The 18,796-nt window shown below is 40.3% G+C and overlaps 2 protein-coding genes across 3 annotated transcripts in view; one reads left to right on the forward strand and one right to left on the reverse strand.

Moving 5' to 3' along the window:
* Nucleotides 1–3,593: 3,593 nt before the first annotated feature.
* Nucleotides 3,594–6,505, reverse strand: MED7 (mediator complex subunit 7). Of its 2 annotated transcripts, none has more exons than XM_033140359.1 (2): nt 6,367–6,505; nt 3,594–4,556 (listed from the first exon to the last, which is right to left on the reverse strand). In XM_033140359.1, exon 2 carries the CDS (start codon nt 4,537–4,539, stop codon nt 3,847–3,849), a length of 693 nt encoding a protein of 230 aa, XP_032996250.1. In that variant the 5' UTR covers nt 4,540–4,556; nt 6,367–6,505; the 3' UTR covers nt 3,594–3,846. The 2 variants fall into 2 exon arrangements, with proteins under 2 accessions (XP_032996250.1, XP_032996251.1); XM_033140360.1 differs by having other exon boundaries at nt 6,334–6,505.
* Nucleotides 6,506–10,120: 3,615 nt separating this feature from the next.
* Nucleotides 10,121–18,796, forward strand: part of ITK (IL2 inducible T cell kinase) — a 35,420-nt gene continuing 26,744 nt past the window's right edge. The window contains exon 1 of the mRNA XM_033140361.1: nt 10,121–10,435. Within this exon, the coding sequence (XP_032996252.1) occupies nt 10,298–10,435 (138 nt within the window). The 5' untranslated portion in view covers nt 10,121–10,297. The remainder of the gene's footprint in view (nt 10,436–18,796) is intronic.

Here is an 18,796-nt window from a genome sequence, read left to right on the forward strand (position 1 = left end):
AAATAGCCCTGTACCATTGCTGTCTGTTTCAGTCTAGCTTTTTGAGCCTGCTGAAACCACATCCTCTATGAAACAGAAAAAAGGAACCTGTCCATTGCTGATTTCAAGAACAGACTGGTATTTATATTCTTGCTGATTCAACCCTTGACATTTACCCTAGCCAATACATACATAATTATTATTTATTTACTGATTAAATACATTTTGTTTGTTTTAAATTTGTATTTTGCCCTTCATTCCAAGGTGCAAATATATCACATAGGACACTGGGTTGAGGAACCCATGGCCCTCTCAGTGTTTTTGGATTCCAACTTATCTCACCTCTAGCTAAGATTCATAGCTCTTCCTTCTATAATTTTGCTTTTAATTTGGTTGATACCTGTCCTAAGGTCACATGGGTGTGTGGGAATTAAATACAAAACAATAACACCCAGAGATGGTGGACAAAGGAGGCATAGCAGTCCAGCTGTGGTCCAGACCAGTGGCTTTGAAGCTAATGCTCCATCATCATTTTATTTTGTTCTTTTTTATATAAAAAAGTCCTTTTAAATGTTCCCACTTTCTCAGGAGCTTATGAAGAGCATGTTTATCAGCAAGGATGCAGGAAGTCGAATGGGGATCCCTGTAGGATGCAGTCTCCCCTAAGCTAACTGACCTCCCCTGCCTTGAGGGAAGACATGCAAACTATGCACAAGTTAATTTGTTTTATTTAGTTAGTTTTCAAAATCGCCATCTCCTAATCATATGGAAGGGGTTTTCTTTAATTTCCTATAGTTATAGTCATGGTTTTCCATCCCAGAATGCAGTGAATGTGAAGCAACTGTGTCAGGATGAGTGTTGAGAAGCACAGAATTACCCACTGGCAAAAGCAATTGTTGGCCAAGAAACTATTTCCGGGAGACACTTAGTATAGGATTAGGCCCTGCTGAGACTGTGTCACATCTGCCTATGTAGCTACAGCTACCCAGGACACTACGCTCAAACCAGCACACCTTGATGCTGGAGAACAACACATTGATGCTGGAGAAGGGAAAAATATATAACCCAAGATTGCTGCAGGTGGTGGTTTGTGCTTCCAGCATGGAGCAACACTTCTTAGGGGTGTATCAAGGACAAGGGCTCACCCCATTTTGTTTTATTGGGCATTTTGTTTTATCGAAATCTTATTTTCGTTTTCTCTGAAGCACTTCCCTGGTGAGAGACTGCAGTAGTGACTGAGAAAAATAGTTTCATGCCTCTCAAGTGAGAAGCCTTTTTCACACGAAACTGTGGTGCTTCCTGGATGGAAGATCAGATGAAGCATTTTTTCTGTTGCTGGGGTGGGGGGCTAAGCCTCATGTTGTATTTGCACCGACTACCCATCTACTACTAGATCAATTTCAAGGTGTTGCTGCTGGCATATAAGGCCCTATACAGCTCATGGCCAGGCTACTTGAGACCACCTTATCCCTTATATATGTAATAGATTCCTGTGGCCTGCAGGAAACGTTGTCCTGCAAGTTCCAAAGAAAATATTCTGCAAGTTCCAGCAGAAAAATTATTTTTGTGCCAGATAAATGGGTATTTGCCATGAGTTGTCTATCATGCAGTATTATAAATTTATCCGCTTTTTATGTGTTTTTAAACCGGTTTTTATTGTACATGACTTTGAGATGATTGTGTAAGTTAATAAATGATGAAAATAATAATTCACCTGGGTTTTAAAACCATGTTTTAGAAAGTATCTCTTTTACACATTTGGAAGTCCCAATCAATTCAACAGGAGTTACTTTTGAGTAGAAATACACACTCAGCGTAGTGAGCTATGCCATGGCACTAACTGCACATTCCAGGACTAAATATTTATTTATTCCATTTGTATCCTGCCTCAGAGAAGTCAGCATTACAAGGTACTTGCAATCCACCTGATTTTCAAAAATTATCGCAAGATAGATAAATGCTACTGGATAGAAAAATGTGTTTTAGTCAGGGAATTATTTCTACAAACAAATCTAGATCTACTTATATTATTTCATCTCATTTGCTATGGCTGGGCACTAAAAGTGCACTGCAATATTAGCATCAAGCACCAACTCTTGAGCACCAACCATATGGGAAGCAAGAACCATTACATGCAACAGACATAAGACATCCTGAGAATGACCATGCTTTTCAGCCATTTCCTGAAGAAAAGGAAGAGAACTACGGTACTTCACCCTACAGCTGATTTAACGTGTTTGCATCTAAGGCTGTAGTTTTTACCCTGCTTTTAAGTGTCACTGTACTATTTTTCCAAAGCAGAGAAACATATTTAGTTTATTACATTTATATACCTTTATCTTCCAAGGATCTAAAGGTGGTGTACATGGTTCTCCTTGTACAGTACTTGGTGTACGAAACTAGTTTACTCATGTCCCTAATACATGATATGACTAAATATATTCTTTATGAAGCCAGCAACATAGCATGTCGTGGCAAAACCACAACTAAGTTATTTCTTCATTTTAAATAAATAAACGCGGGTAGAATAATATTGTACTTTTGAGGAAAATAATCATAATTTGCAAGTTAGGTGCTGCCCTCTTTTGCCAACTCACAGGAAAAACACTGCAGGTATGATTGAACCCTTAATGTCACAAGAATGTCCACTAAAAAAAACCTGCCATACACAGTGAAGTTGGTAGAAATGTTTTAATACATGCACACTCCTGTTTCATTCCTGAGATAAAGAAACAATGTTTAATAAAATCATGAGGATTTAAAATAGAACACGCTGATCCAAAGAATCTAGAGGAAGGGAAAAAATTACATAGGAAGTCCATTGGCAGGGGAGTCAGTAGCCACTGTGTGGAAGTGAGGCTCCAGCTGCTGATTTTCATGTAGAGCCCCCCTCCTCCCAGTATCATTTTGGGCTGGTGGTTCGACTTCTAAGTTTCCACCTCCACTCTTATCTTTTCTGAATTGTATCCATGGCAGCATTGGACTATCCAATATTCTAAAAACCAAAAACCTATTGACCCGCTGCTGCTCCAGTGTATTGGTGGACCCTCTAGAATAGCACGGGATATTGTGCAAAGGGCTGCAGTGGGTGCAAGGGCAGAATTGGTGGGGGGCCGGGAGATACAAGTGTAAGTTTTTTCTGCTACTGGAACCATCACTGGATATAAACCACTGTGATTAACAACTGTAGTCAACCTCACTGGTCCCTGAGCAAGCTGTGAGGCACTTGCTTCACACTATAATGGAATCGTGTGTCATGATTGTAGGGCCCATCATGCAAGATGCAACATTTAGTGACAAACAGAAGTATTTTTAGAAGTACATTCATCTCAACGGACAGGAAACATTTAGGTATTTATTTGTTTGTGTTTTTAAAAAACGTTGTGTTAAACCAAAAGCAGTTACATACTTCAATTCATGAACTAAAATTCAGAAAGGAAATTCTTGGATGCTTCTTTGCTTGTAACATTGTTTGCAATAGTTGAGCAATATTGTAGAATATTTCTTTTACTCTGACTGAAACAAAGAACCACCAGAGTACAGAACTTCCCCCGCACAATCAGGAAATGAGTTATTAGCTGAATCTGGGCAGTAACAAATGACAAAAGCGATGCTTTCCAGAATAAAGCCATCTATCGGTTTTACTTTTATTTAAAGCCAAGTAGACAAAAATGTAGTGCACACTGAAATACTATAAAAATAAATCAGAGTTTATCGTCTCTTACAGACCATGTTCCATGATTGCTCATTAAGTATCACTATCAAAAGGCAGCATAGAAGAAAATCTCAAACTCTACTGAACGCTTCAGCATCAGTTTCATTTTCACTCCCATTAACTTTTATTAACTCAAAGTCTCCAAAGAGTCTTTATGTCATTTCATCAATAATGCTACACATGTTTGCATCTTTATCCAAAACCTGATCCTTCTTGAGGTTAGAACTTGCTCTCTGCTGGTCATTCTGTCCAATGCAACTGAGACTGTCTTCATGGTCCATGGGTTCAGTTTTTATCCTCATCCCTCCATCTGAGTGAGGCAAGTCATCTGGCAGAGAGGCCAAGCAGTTCTGGATCATTTCAACAACTCGTTCTAAATGCTTCTGAAACCTCTCTGCAGTTTCCAAACGCTGACGTTTCTGCACTTCCATCATGACTCTCAATGTCTCCCTGGCTTGGTGGGGTCTATATTCATTTATAAGATGATGCACATGAACAAAAAGCAGTTTTAAGTCTTCCAGTTTCTCCTCTCGCTTTATGCTGCCTGGGCTCCTTATCAATATATCCAAAAGGTCCAAGAAGTTGATCAGGATAGACATGTTGAGTTTCCTCAGTTCTTTCTTATGGTCAAACTGCATGGGATGTAATCGCTCAATGCCTTGGCTTTCCAATGGCCGAATAATTAGTTCATCACACTGAAACTGGTTTCCAAACATCATGTAGCTATCTTTAATTGGTGGCGGCGGCTTCGGGGTGATACCTTTACGGATATTTTCATCTGTATATTCTTTAATATATTGCATTGGAGGTGCAGGGAGGGCACTCACTTGCTGAGGTTCACCCATTGTGGAAGATCAAATCACTAAAATAATGAACAATTATTTAGAATGTTAGTTTTAGAGCAAAAAAAAAACAAAAAGCTACCATATTTTAATACCAGTAACTAGAGAGAAAAGTATTTATAAACTAGAAGAGAATGGTTTGTTTAATTTTTCCTTTTAGGCCTGCTATGGGAGAAAAATTACTAAGAATAATATTTACTAGCTGCTTCCTCAACCTCGGCCCTCCAGATGTTTTGAGACTACAATTCCCATAATCCCTGACCACTGGTCCTGCTAGCTAGGGATCATGGGAGTTTTAGGCCAAAAACATATGGAGGGCCGAGATTGAGGAAGCCTGAGCTACTTAGCTGGGCTCCTTTGAATGTTTCACAACAAACATTACTGAGAATTTAAAATAAAATGTAATATTGACAGAAATGGTAATCTGTGCTACATTTAACAAGGCAGAGGCAGCAACTATTCAACAATATTTCAGAAACAGAACTCGTTTCAGAAAGCACCTTAAATTACATGGACACCACAGCTTGCATTACATAAATCCATGTATTTTGCAACCATGCTGTGAATTTATAGTGCAATCTTATATACAGTACACTCTTACTCAGAAGTATTATTATTATTTATTTAGTAAATTTATCAGGGACTTTTTCTTTCCAAAAACAACTCAAAACAAAAGCCCACATTAAAACAAAACAAAAAATACATTATTAAATTAAAAATACATTAAAGCACCACCCTGTGCTAAGAGGCCACAGACAGAAGCCAAAGGCCTTTTTAAAGAGAGTTTTTGCTTGGTGCCTAAAGATATATGGGACTTAATGGGGTTTACTCCCAGGTAAATGTTTAAATAGCATGGTTTCCAACTCACGGATAATGGAGCAATACATGGTCACCTCACTTACTTCTCCCTGATCCAAAACAATTCCTCCCAGTAACAAACGCTACTACTACTATTATTTATTAAATTGATATACTGCCCTTCACCCAAGTACTACAAAGCAGTTCACAGTATAAAAACAAATCTTGGCTGTGAGTTCTGGAAGAGCTGCTCCCTTCCTTCATGGTCCTGGCCTGAGAGGGTGGAGCCCTGACTATAAAAGCAGAGGTTTCTGAACAGACTATTGTGTTGGGCTAATGTTTAGGGGCTTTGGTCAATATCATATTTTTTTTTTGCACATTTAAATCTTTCATGACTTAATGTAGAAATTGGTTCACTTTGGTTGAGGTCTTTTTGATATGTTTTAATTTATTTACAGCTACCTCTGCTACGTTTGCGATTATGTACACCTTCTCCCGCCTTGAGCATGGTTTTAACCATGGAAAGGCGGCATACAAATAAAACGACGACAAAAATATGTAACATCATAACAATCATCAGAATCACACACCCAAAATTTGAAGACCCATAGATTGTTTAATTAGCCAAAGGCCTGGGAGAAGAGGAGTGTTTTCGCCTGGCGCCTAAAGACAACCCGACTCGACTTCTCTGGACTGTAAGGATTTAATGTATTTGTATTTAATGTGTTTTTTAAAATGTAATATGGGCGGCTGAGTCGACCTTAGTGTGTTTTCACTGTCGTGAAAGAAAAAAAGTGTCTTCTGAAGATCCCTTCCAGCTCAAGCAGCTTTAGACTCTCACCCTGTGGCGAAGCGAACCAGGTGGGCGAACATTTTTAGAGGGAGGGGCAGACAAACAGCTTTTGAAACGGCGGGCAAATGGCGGTTCAAAATCAAAATGAACCCCGCCCCCCGCAACCTCCCCCCCCCCCGCCCTCACTTTAGGAACCTTGGCCCTACCTGATTCTGCAGGCACAAATCGGCGCAACTCACCTGGTCTCCCTTCGCAGCTGCCGCCTCCTTTCCTGCTTCGCTTCCCTCCGCTTCTTCCCTCCCCGCAACTACCGGCACAGAGCCACTTCCGGCGTCCTGCCTCCCTATTGGCTTACGCGTCGGGACGACAGGCAGCCGGGCAGGGAAAAAGGCGGCGGGCGGAGGGAGGAGAGAGACGGAGGGAGGGAACAACAGCCATAGACTTAACCGCGGGCGGGGGTGAAAGAGTTGCTTTCTGATTGGCTGCTCTTGATATCCAACGAGGTGTCGTCATCCTCTTTGCCATGGATATTAGAACGCGAAACTTCCTAGACTGGCCGTTCTTTCGCGCACAGGACTTCCTGGTTTCTTTGTGATTCTGGTCTCATGGAAGGGGTGAGATCGCAGTAGAAGCTCAGAGGAGACCATGCAAAAAATGTGCTTCACCAGCATTTGTCCTACAGCTGTGATTAGATGACGCTGCGCGTTTTTCCCTTTAGCACAAAAAACAAAGATAGCATTCATCTTCTGTAGGAAACATCGTACATTGCTGATACTGCTGCTTCTGCAATTTCTTACTTTCCCTTCACCATAAGATGCCAGGGTGTGCTACGTCAGTTTAAAATATTACATTAAAAACAATTAAAAACAAATTACGATATCATTGAATAGAATGGGTTCTAATAAATGCATATATGCTTTTGAATTATGGTGCTGGAGGAGACCCTTGAAAGTCCCATGGACTGCAAGAAGATCAAACCTATCCATTCTTAAGGAAATCAGCCCTGAGTGCTCACTGGAAGGACAGATCCTGAAGCTGAGGCTCCAATACTCTGGCCACCTCATGAGAATAGAAGACTCCCGGGAAAAGACCCTGATGTTGGGAAAGATGGAGGGCACAGGGAGAAGGGGACGACAGGACGAGATGGTTGGACAGTGTTGTTGAAGCTATTAACATGAGTTTGACCAAACTGCGGGAGGCAGTGGGGGACAGGAGTGCCTGGTGTGCTCTGGTCCATGGGGTCACGAAGAGTCAGACCCGAATAAACAACTACAACATATTCTTTTTGGCGTAAAAATAAATAAATGAGGTTCTGGTAATATAGCTGCTCTGTGTGTGTGCCAGCACAAAATGGCTGCCGTTGGCAAAAGGAGGGGGAAAGTGGCAATACAGAGTATATTGGTGAGCACTAATGCAAAAATACCCTGGCAATTGTCAAAGCTCAGGGTAAAGAGCTGTGTCTTCAACACAAGATACAGAAATCTGTGGGGAGGGAATTCCACAGTTTAGAAACTGCCACAGAGAATGCTCTCTCCCAGGCCTTCCAAAAGGGCTCCCTCTGCTTATCATAAGTGGGTCTGTGGGCTTTCAGATATCTGGGGCCTATGTGCTATTGGGTGTCCACTGGCCCACACTGCTTTTGAGGAAACTTCTCCAGCCCAATAAGCTCAAGCAGCCCCAGGGTGGAGCCAAATATGTCTCAGGTGAGCAGGCTGCAGAGGGCCACATTGGGCCCACAGTCTGGAGATTCCCCATCCCTTCTATAGAAGGTAAGATATTTTCTGTTTCTAACATAGTGCAACGGAGCTTGGTATTTGCATAATCATGTACCAGAATTAATTATACACTTGTAAACATTTGTGCTTTTATTACACTGTTGGTGTAATGAAATGTACAGTGTAATAAAAGCACAAATGTTTACAAGTGAAGAATTAATTTTGGTAGGTGATATCATCTTATGTTAATATAAGATACAGTACAGTACTTAACAGGTAGGTAGCCGTGTTGGTCTGCCATAGTCAAAACAAAATAAAATAAAAAATTCCTTCCAGTAGCACCTTAGAGACCAACTAAGTTTGTTCTTGGTATGAGCTTTCGTGTGCATGCACACTTCTTCAGATACCTGGACTTCCATTTCATGCGGCTTAATGTGGTGCCTTCCATAGTTCCAGTTACAGGTAGGTAGCCGTGTTGGTCTGCCATAGTCAAAACAAAATACAATAAAATAAATAATTCCTTCCAGTAGCACCTTAGAGACCAACTAAGTTTGTTCTTGATATGAGCTTTCATGTGCATGCACACTTATATTTGTCTTTGTGTTATGCCTCTCTTAGGCAGTAGGGAGCAGCAGTGATATTGTCTTGAAAGGAATTAAAACATTGTCTTTATTATTGTGAAATTCTTATATGGAAAGCGCTGAAAAAGTGAAAATACTTTTTGGAATAAAAAAATGGCGCAAACCTCAATTGAGGTGTATTTTTCACGTTCTTAAAATACATCTCACGGAGGTGTATTTTTCATGTTCTTTGTACTTGTTTTTTGTGCCTGATGTGGCAAACAGCAGTCTCTGACAGTGATTTAGGTGTGAGAAATAAGGGAAGGGATATAAAACTCACTCTGGGTTCTGCTTCTCAGATCAAAATAATAACACCCCTTGGCTGCTTTGAAATAAAAGTAGAGTGCTGTTGTGTTCATGTACTGTGTGTGGGCTTCCCGTGGTTATCTGGTTGGCCACTGTGTGAACTAGATGGACTTTGGTTTGATCTAACGAGGGCTCATTGTATGTACTTATTAACAGTGCAATTCAACACATTTCTGCTCAGAAGTAAAGACCATTGAATTCAATTGAACTTATTCCTAGGAAATTTTGTACAGTATTATAGCCCTAATCACAGATCTTCCATTGTCATGTAATTTTTAAATTTAATTGTTTATTTATTGCTACATACATACATATATATACAACATCTAAAAACAGACACATATTCTCACAGGTGATTTCACGGTTGCCATGAACAGTTTCTTTCAGTTATCAAATGTCTGATGAACAGAAATGTTTTTAAATTCCTCCTAAAGTTAATAATGAGGGTGAGAGATTCTCCTCACCAGGGCAGGCATCCTATGAGTGGAGAACCACTTCCAAGAAGGCCCGTCATGGGTCAGTGCCATAATCCAGTGATAAAATCCAATATGCAAAAAGGCTCCCTATATACTGTATCAAACACAATCAGCAATAAGATGATGATGATGATTTCTATACATCCTTAATGGCTTCTAAGCAGTTTACAAGCAAAAATCCATTAAAAAATCCATACGTAATAACAATACACATGAAAAAAATCCATCAAAACATTTAAAAATGTATTTCAAATGAAAGAACACATAAACATAGGACAATTAGCAATAATGCTATGTGTTGTTGTTGTTGTTCAGTCGTTCAGTCGTGTCCGACTCTTCGTGACCCCATGGACACGACTGAACGACTGAACAACAACAACAACAACACATAGCATTATTGCTAATTGTCCTATATGTCTGTTTTGACCTTTTTCAAATATGTCCAGTTTAGTCTTAAGCTCTTGGTAATGGTTTTCTAAACAATCTTCTTTGGGGAGATATTGAGAAGTTAGACCATACCTGATAACAATAAATTAATAAATCTCACATGACAGCAAGACATGTAAGTTTAAAGGGCTGTCTATCGAAACATCAGACCTATCAGTTACTTAAATAGCGGGTGTGGACTTCATCAGACCTAATGTTTGTGCTTTACACATTAATTCCTTTATTGTTATTGTGTTTATTAGATCACTTGTAAGCGACTGTCTCTTGGCTTTTTTAAAATCTGGTGCCTGATTTACCTTTCCATTTTCTTTTTCTTATTCATTCCCACCTCCCTTTCTATGAGCATATAAAATAATATACCGTGCACTTTTCAGGTGACAGTGTATGAAAGGATGTGGTTATGGTTTTTACATCAGAAAGGAAGCTAGCTGAGCAGCACTGCCTGAATGACAGATGGAAAGATAAGCACCTACGCTGCTTTTTTTCATCCACTTTTGTGAAAGACAACAGTGTCTTTCACATGAATTCTCTTTCCCAGGCTCATGTGCTCTGGTACTGGGGCAGGTGCCTTTCCATCCTGGAAGGGCCCCCGTTACTTGATGAACAATGAACAACGGCGTTCTTCTTGAAGAAGAGCTGATCAAAAAGTCCCAGCAAAAGAGAAGGACGTCTCCCTCCAATTTTAAAGTACGATTCTTCGTTTTGACAAAATCAAGGCTGGCGTATTTTGAGCATCGTCTTGGGGTATGTGTGCTGTCTCCCATATCTTTTTCAGAGCATCTTATCAAAGGATAATGAAGGGGTAGGGAGAAACTGAGTGAATGAGGTAATCTGCAGCTAGCTTATGTGATAGTGGCTTTCTCAGCGATTGCATTTGCTTTATGTTTGAGCAAAATTGTCCTATGTGTAAACCATGCATTCTTATTTTATTTTAGGGTTCTGAATAAAGATATAATAGTGCTTGTTCCTTTCCAGGAGAACTGTTTCAAGGCATCCACAACTGATTAAAAAAGCATTGCTTGCCGCATTGTATGTCATTGTAAGTTTATAAACGCCAAGAAGCCGGACAGCTTGAGGTATATACAAGAATGTTGATTCTCAGTGGTTTGAGGGTTCTAGAGTAGTCTTTTAACTGCAAGCTGAAACCTTTATCAGGGCCTTTTATCTTCTGTGGCTTTGGAAAAAAAAACCGGAAATGGAGCCAAGTCTTGCAGAGCCATACAGGACACCAGTCTTACTTACACACAAAACATACACACTACCCCTTCGTTTAAGTATCACCACAATCTGTTCCTTGAACACCACACAAAGTCTCATTGTCCAGACAGAACTATTTTTTCATGTATCTGAAGAAGTGTGCATGCACACGAAAGCTCATACCAAGAACAAACTTAGTTGGTCTCTAAGGTGCTACTGGAAGGAATTTATTTTATTTTATTTTATTTTTTCAGGGATTAGGATGTCCCTTGGAAAGAATTGGTATGGCTTGCTAAAATACCACAGTGGGAATAAGTAACAGCTAGCCTGTAGTTACAGCTTCTGCTAGTGGGGGTCCCATTGGTCACCTCCCTGTCCCTGCATGGCTTTTGTCATTGCTAAAAAGCTGCTTGCTTTCTAAGGAGTTTGCTGATCATTGTTGCATTTTATTGTAATCTAATGGTTGCTTTCTCTCTGTGTTGTTGGAGAAGATTTGATAAACATTGTAGGTGGATAGTTCAGACCCAATGTTCAGGCTCAGGTTTCTAGGATTTTGTTGGCATATTTACCACAGGTGCTGGGTGTTGCCTGTTATATTTCCAGCTGGGGAAAAAAATATTTCCCTAACGTTTGCAGTCCTTTTGTCTGCACTCATCCCTCAAATGCTACAGACCACACCTAAAGACCAGGTCACCACTGCAGTAACAGGAGTTGTGTGTGGATAACATGGTAATGGAGGTGCTGGAGGAGACTCTTGAGAGTCCCATGGACTGCAAGAAGATCAAACCTATCCATTCTCAAAGAAATCAGCCCTGAGTGCTCACTAGAAGGACAGATCCTGAAGTTGAGGCTCCAGTACTTTGGCCACCTCATGAGAAGAGAAGACTCCCTAGAAAAGACCCTGATGTTGGGAAAGGAGAAGGGGACAACAGAGGATGAGATGGTTGGACAGTGTTCTCGAAGCTACTAACATGAATTTGGCCAAACTGCGAGAGGCAGTGAAGGATAGGCGTGCCTGGCGTGCTCTGGTCCATGGGGTCACGAAGAGTCGGACACGACTGAACGACTGAACAACAACAACAACAACAACATGGTAATAGAGGGAACAGGCAAGAAGAGGAACAACTACATTTCTGTTCTTTCATATGGTACTGATGATGTTGATTAGGCAACATCTAGGGTCCAGGGTAGGAGGAGAGGACAACAGGTAGAATGCTCTCATGTCATTATTAACAAGTTTGTCTGTTCAGTTCTTGAGATGGCAGAGTTTCAAAAAGAAATTGACTGAGTATCACAGCCAAGGCTTCCAATATGGAGAAACTATTAAAGAGCTCACAGAATAACAAGTGCTACCCCAACTGCTCCAAAGGTCCATTGTTAGCTTTGCAACCTGTCTTTTTTATAGCAGGAACGGCAAGAGTTTTAGGAAAGGTGTCCCTGGAACTGGGAGGTGAGAGCAGCATTGCTGCTTTCTTTTATTGCTGTTAAAAGAGCAGCGTATCTGAATTAGCACTCCCCTAAACAGATTTTAGATTTAGGTTAACTATGCAGTGGAAGGCTAAAACTTACTCTATTTAGCACCACTAATATTGATAAGACTCAGTTGCTGCTAGGGATAACAGAATTGTAGAGTTGGAAGGGGCCACAAGTGTCATCTAGTCTAACCCTCTGCAATGCAGGAATCTTTTGCTCAACGTGGGACTCAGTGGTTACGGTATGTTAGAGGATTCTGTCTGAAATGGAAGTGGAAGTTGCCACAACCTTCCTGTTCGTCATAGGTCAGGAATAGAAACCACACAAAAGAAGATGGGCAGTATTCACTATTGTCATTTCCGCCCTTTTAATCTGCAAATGTTATAAATTGTGTTATTTTCTGCATTGCTTTTGATGTTTCCCTTCTACTGAAATGTATTGAAATTATGTCAGATGTAGGTTTTAGCACAAGCTTCTGTAGTGGAACAGAAACAATGCTGATTACAAGAAGAACAGGACCAGATGAAAATTGGTGCCTCCTTGCATCCTTGGTTGATGCAAGCCTGTGTGCATACAGCATAAATCTAGGGGGGGGGGGAGTAGGAAATGGGTAAGAAAAAGCAGAATCTTCCATCAAGGACCTGAAAGGTGCACATCTCTGAAAATTATGTACATACATAGAGATCTAAATTTGGATGGAGGTAGATTCCTAGAACCAAAACAGATGAGACATAGAAGAATATGTGATCAGATTTTCCAATTAAATTTAACTTAAAAGCAACCAAAAGGGAAGGACCTAATGGGATTTGTTGTTGTTGTTGTTCAGTTGTTCAGTCGTGTCCGACTCTTTGTGACCCCACGGACCAGGGCACGCCTATCCTTCACTGCCTCTCACAGTTTGGCCAAACTCATGCTAGTCGCTTCAAGAACACTGTCCAACCATCTCATCCTCTGTCGTCCCCTTCTCCTTGTGCATTCCATCTTTCCCAACATCAGGGTCTTTTCCAGGGAGTCTTCTCTTCTCATGAGGTGGCCAAAGTACTGGAGCCTCAACTTCAGGATCTGCCTTTCCAGTGAGCACTCAGGGCTGATTTCTTTAAGAATGGATAGGTTTGATCTTCTTGCAGTCCATGGGACTCTCAAGAGTCTCCTCCAGCACCATAATTCAAAAGCATCAATTCTTCGGCGATCAGCCTTCTTGGTGGTCCAGCTCTCACTTCCGTACATTACTACTGGGAAAACCATAGCTTTAACTATACGGACCTTTGTCGGCAAGGTGATGTCTTTGCTTTTTAAGATGCTGTCTAGGTTTGTCATTGCTTTTCTCCCAAGAAGCAGGCGTCTTCTAATTTCGTGACTGCTGTCACCATCTGCAGTGATCATGGAATGATAATGGGATTATGGCAGCACAACTGAGAGGGAGAAGGGTTTTCCACCCTCAACCCTTTCTTCCATCAACATCCCCTATTAAGGTATTATCCCATAGTAGAAAACATCCAATGTTTTTTCCTTTACAGTTCTAAGAGCAGCTTCATAAGAGAGAGTGATTTATAGTTGAATCATATCTCATAGTAAATGCATTTTTTAAAGTGTGCATAAACTTTTTAAATTTAGTGCACATAGGAGGGCCCTGCTCTAGAACATGTTACTGTTCTAGATTAGAGGCTGTACAGATTTTCCTAATAGAAATATCTTTCCAGATGTGTCCCCCCCTCGAAATTACTTTTTGCAGGTAAACTACTAGGGTGGGCTGGGGGTGTTGAAGCACACACTGCCCCCAACATTATTTCTGCTCTAATCCAATACAGATGCCTCTCCTGCTCATAGATCTCCTGCATATTGTCTAATCTGGCCCTTAATCCCTGGTAATCTGAAACTATGTTTTGCATTTGATCTTGTTAACGTAACTCATGAACTAAGAATTTATTTTAACCCAACATTTAGGCTGCAATGCTAGGCATGCTTACCTGGGAGTAAGACCCATTGAAACAGTGGGATTTACTACCCATTATCTATAAATATAAGGGCACTTACCCACTTTTTAACACTAGTTTTGTGGCATAATTTAAGGCCATGGAATAAATGGGGATGGCTGGCACAGTAAATACCTTTTTAAAAAAACAAACAGACATTTTAAGTGTGTTTTTCTGATTTTTTGCTGTATACCTGTTGTGCACCACTTAGAAATGATGGCATTAAGCTAATAAAACACATAATTAAATATCAATATAATATTCTTTTATTTAAGACCCATAGCCTGATTCTACCCTTTAAAGTACACTTCTAAACATATTTGCTAGGGAAGACCACTTTGTGCTCCATAGAATTTCTTGTATGTCAGCATGTTTAGGATTAAACTGTTAGAATACAATTTACAAGACACTAGATGTGGTTTTTAAAAAAAGAAAAAGAAAAAAGAGGCAGAATAGGGGTAATTTTCTTTTTTTTTTTTTAAACAGAATTTATTAACATTTTCATAATATAACATAAACCCAACCCCACACCTACAAATAGAAAAACAACTACAAATACACATAAAGTCAGGATTCTTCTTCTTACTTGTAACCTTACAAAAAAAAAAATTCTAGTTCTCTTTTTTTTTTTTTTAATAAACAAATTACAAACTTACATATACATACATACACATACACGTATACAAATACATACAAATACATAATACAAATACACATAAAACATACCTACACAAAAAAAAGCAATTACATGTAATTTTAATCCGAATGATTTTAATTAAGTAAATTCTCTAAAAATAATATCTTATTCTAGCCTCCTGAATACTTCAGTAGGGCTAAAATTATTCATAGCTCCTTCCTAGGGCTTCCCATTTTATCTCTTCATTAAATTAATATTGCATAAGCTTTCAATATATGTATTTCTATGACTAAGCCCAAGTGTCTTTTGTTTCTATTTCCTTTTCCTTTTCCTTTTTTTTTTTTTTCTCCCGCTTTGTAATACGGCAGGGGCTATTCCATAATTACCACTGTATTGGTGTTGTACCTTTTCTTTAGATATTGTATAAAGTCGTTCCACTCTTTTATAAATTTTTCTTTCGGATTGTCTTTAATTTTCTCTGTTAAAAACGCCAGTTCTATATATTCTAGTGTTTTATTGATCCAATCCTTTTTACTTGGCACAGTCGCGCTTTTCCACTTAGTACCAATTAAAACTTTAGCCGCTGTTGAAGCATATAAAAAGAAACTTCGTACCCTCTTTGGGATTTCAGGCGCTGTTATGCCTATAAGGTAGGCTTCCGGTGATTTTTTAAATTTGATGTTACATATTATTTCAATTTCTAAAAAAAAATTCTAGTTCTGAATCTTGACGTTTGACTTCCCCCGCCTTTTCACCTTCGGTTTTAATTCAATATACTATTTCCTTAACAACTTTTCTCTATAAAAACAATTTAACTTTACTTAAAAAAAGAAAACATACTTATCTCCAACTTTGCATTATACCTTAAATCTTAACCAAATATTCTTATAACTAAACTTATTTCTTCTGTCCTTTATCATGCTGCTTTTGACTTAAAATTCAATATCTCCTTACTTATTTAAAATAAACTTATCATTAACCGACTTCACACTCCGACTTCGGATACCATGGCAGACCATTTAGATTATACATTTAGTTCTTCAACCCACTCCTCCTCTGTCCATTGTCTTTTCCTGTCTTTCTCCAGCGCCAAATCTCCCATTGTCTTGCTCCAAGTGTCCACAGGTCCAGGCTGCATCCACAGCAAACCCCGCATCGAGCCTCAAGGCGTTACTCATCTGCGTTCTGGGCTCCTCCGTTTCTTTTGCTTCTTCTTCTTGTAAAAATTCTAATTCCATGTCCCTCGCCCCCGAGCTGCCACCTCGGGGTCTGGATGTTGTAAGTTTTCCCATTTCCCGTTGCTTTTCCCGGTTTTGCCCAGCCATCTCAGACCATCTTTCAAACGCCTCTCCCAGCTCTTTGCCAAGGCATGATTCCATTGTATAGAACTTTTGAAAAGCCTCCTCTGTGGAAAGTAGATCTTTTTTATAAATGATTCCACTCAAGACTTGTAGTTTCCGATCAAGCAATTCCATCTGTAAAATAGTGAGCTTTTCCTCATCCTTTAAATATGAGTTCGATACCAGTGTGAGCGCGAAGTCCAGCATTTTGAGAGAGAGGGTGAGTGTCAGATTTCAGTTCCTGTCTCTTCCTTCCTTTGTTTCAAATTTTTCCTACGACACTCCAAGTCGCCGCCATTTCTCCGAGGCAGGAGTATAAAGACCAAAACTTCAAACGGAGATATTTTTCCCCCAGTTAACCCCCAAAGGGAGGTCTCAACAGACTCAGTTTTCAAATTCCTAATACTTTCTAATGATTGTTGTGGCAGCAGTCACTTAAAGAGTTAATTTCTTTCAGCAGCAGAAGGGAGGGAGGCGGGCTGCCTTTCTTCTTCCCCCAGAGCATTCCAGGAATACAAAGAGTCAATCAATTACTCACAGCCTCACAGCCTCCGGGTTCTTATCAGCTCCTTAATGACAGGTAGAACTTAGACGCTCATCACAGGCTTTGCCGCCGCAATTTCATCCCGGTTGGGGCTTCTCCCCTATGGCCCGGCTCCGTAGTCCCTCCACCCCCACTCCCCCTTTACAGGGGGTGCGGGGGAAGGGTTCGGAGCCACAACGGGCACAGCCGGGGAGCCCAGGGCACGGGACGCTCTTCCCGCACCCCAACCGGAGCCCTGCTATGCGGTTGCAGGGCTCAGAATAGGGGTAATTTTCATCAGGATTGCAGCATGCAGGCATAGGGGGTTCGGTGAAAATTCCCACTTATTTTAGTGCAGAAGAAGGACCACTAGTGCAGAGGGTTTTTTTTGTTGGGATAATGGCTGGTGAGGGAAGAGTTAAACCTCCCCTACCAACATGCTGCAGACCTGATGCAGATGTTCCTCCCTAATGTGTGCTATTAATTAAAATAAGAAAGCAGGGTGGCTGCTGACTTCAGATGCTGTTCTGCTTGCCAGGCTTCACACAGACACCTGGTTGGCCACTGTGAGAACAAGATGCTGGACTAGATGGGACATTGGCTTGATCCAGCAGGTCCATCTTATGCTCTTACAGATGGTCTTACTGTCTATTTTGACCCTTATTCTTACAATAAGCAGTAGCAAAACTCAGATTTTAATAGAGCCCAATAGCAGCCTTCGGCAAATGAAATCTTTTGCGGGCCCCTATCTCAGGTCTGCTGAAAAAGCAACACTGCCGCCTTACAAACTCTATTCCCCAAATAAATTATCTTTTCCCATCGCAGAACTACGTGTACATTGCATGTTGTTCTGGGACAGTTATGTGATTCTGGGGCAGTGGAGACTTTCTTTTTTATACGTGGTTCTATTCTTTTTTGGGGGTGGGGTGGGGTGGAGACTTTGTTTCTTCCCTACACTAAGACTGCTAGTTTAAGAGGAAGACTGGCGTGATAGAGGGAACTAGGGACTGCATCCCAGCCACCCTCAGCTGATATACAGCTTTTTTAAAGCAAATAAAAAAACTGAAAATATTGAAGTTGCTGGCAAATTTGCAGTCCGCATGACAGTCTTCGCTAATGGACAGATTCTTGTTGTCAGTCAGACTGTTGACATACGCACGGTTAGGAATGCATACGTCAGTACAGTATATGTGAAATCAGACCGTTAGGAAAAAAGGGAGAGTTTTGTCTGCAGCAGCAATTTGCATGTTATAATAGGGACACGGATTACAAGACACTGGTGGATTTATGCAGGGCAGCAATCTCGAAAACACATATCTATTATGCACGCTTTACTTCATGGTAAGATGGCTCCTCATTGTGTACTGTATAATGAAATTTAGAAGACACAGATCCTTATTGTTGCTAGATTTTTCTGAGGTTCATTCTTCCCCTGATGTATGTACAAACCTTTCATTAATGTTAATGGCAATTACGCACTAAACACAAGAGGAGAAAGAGCTTTCTGTTCCAGGGATGAGAATTAGAGTTTTAAAAGTCATAGCAAAGCTTGCATTTAAGAAGATCACAGCTTTGCAGTTAGGAAGAACATAGCTCTTAATTCTCCTAATAGCAACATATTTCATCAGTTTTTCTTCTCTCTCTCTCTTTTTTAAAAAGCGGATTACAAAATCAGTACAATGCCATGGATGGTTTCTGTGGCTGGGACCTAGGTTGTTAAAATATTCTGAAGTTTCTTGGTTCTCAATGGAGAGCGTGGTGGCAGACAGCACAAAAATATGTATATTTAGAAATTTAGCCCATTGCATCCACTGTGGTTCTCCCTGCCTCTCTTAATAGCAAGCATCTCGCCAGGCTTCAGCCACTTGGTCAGCCAGGAGTATAAACCTTTGATGAAATCTATGGGATGGTTTCATTGAAATGCTTTTACTGTCTTAGAAGTATTTTGCCAGCACAATGCTT

This window comes from Lacerta agilis, chromosome 2 (assembly GCF_009819535.1).
Source record: "Lacerta agilis isolate rLacAgi1 chromosome 2, rLacAgi1.pri, whole genome shotgun sequence".
Lineage (NCBI taxonomy): Eukaryota > Metazoa > Chordata > Lepidosauria > Squamata > Lacertidae > Lacerta > Lacerta agilis.

Coding starts and splice junctions, on each gene's coding strand:
- MED7 (XM_033140359.1), bottom strand. CDS start 4,539: ATGGGTGAACCTCAGCAAGTGAGTGCCCTCCCTGCACCTCCAATGCAA.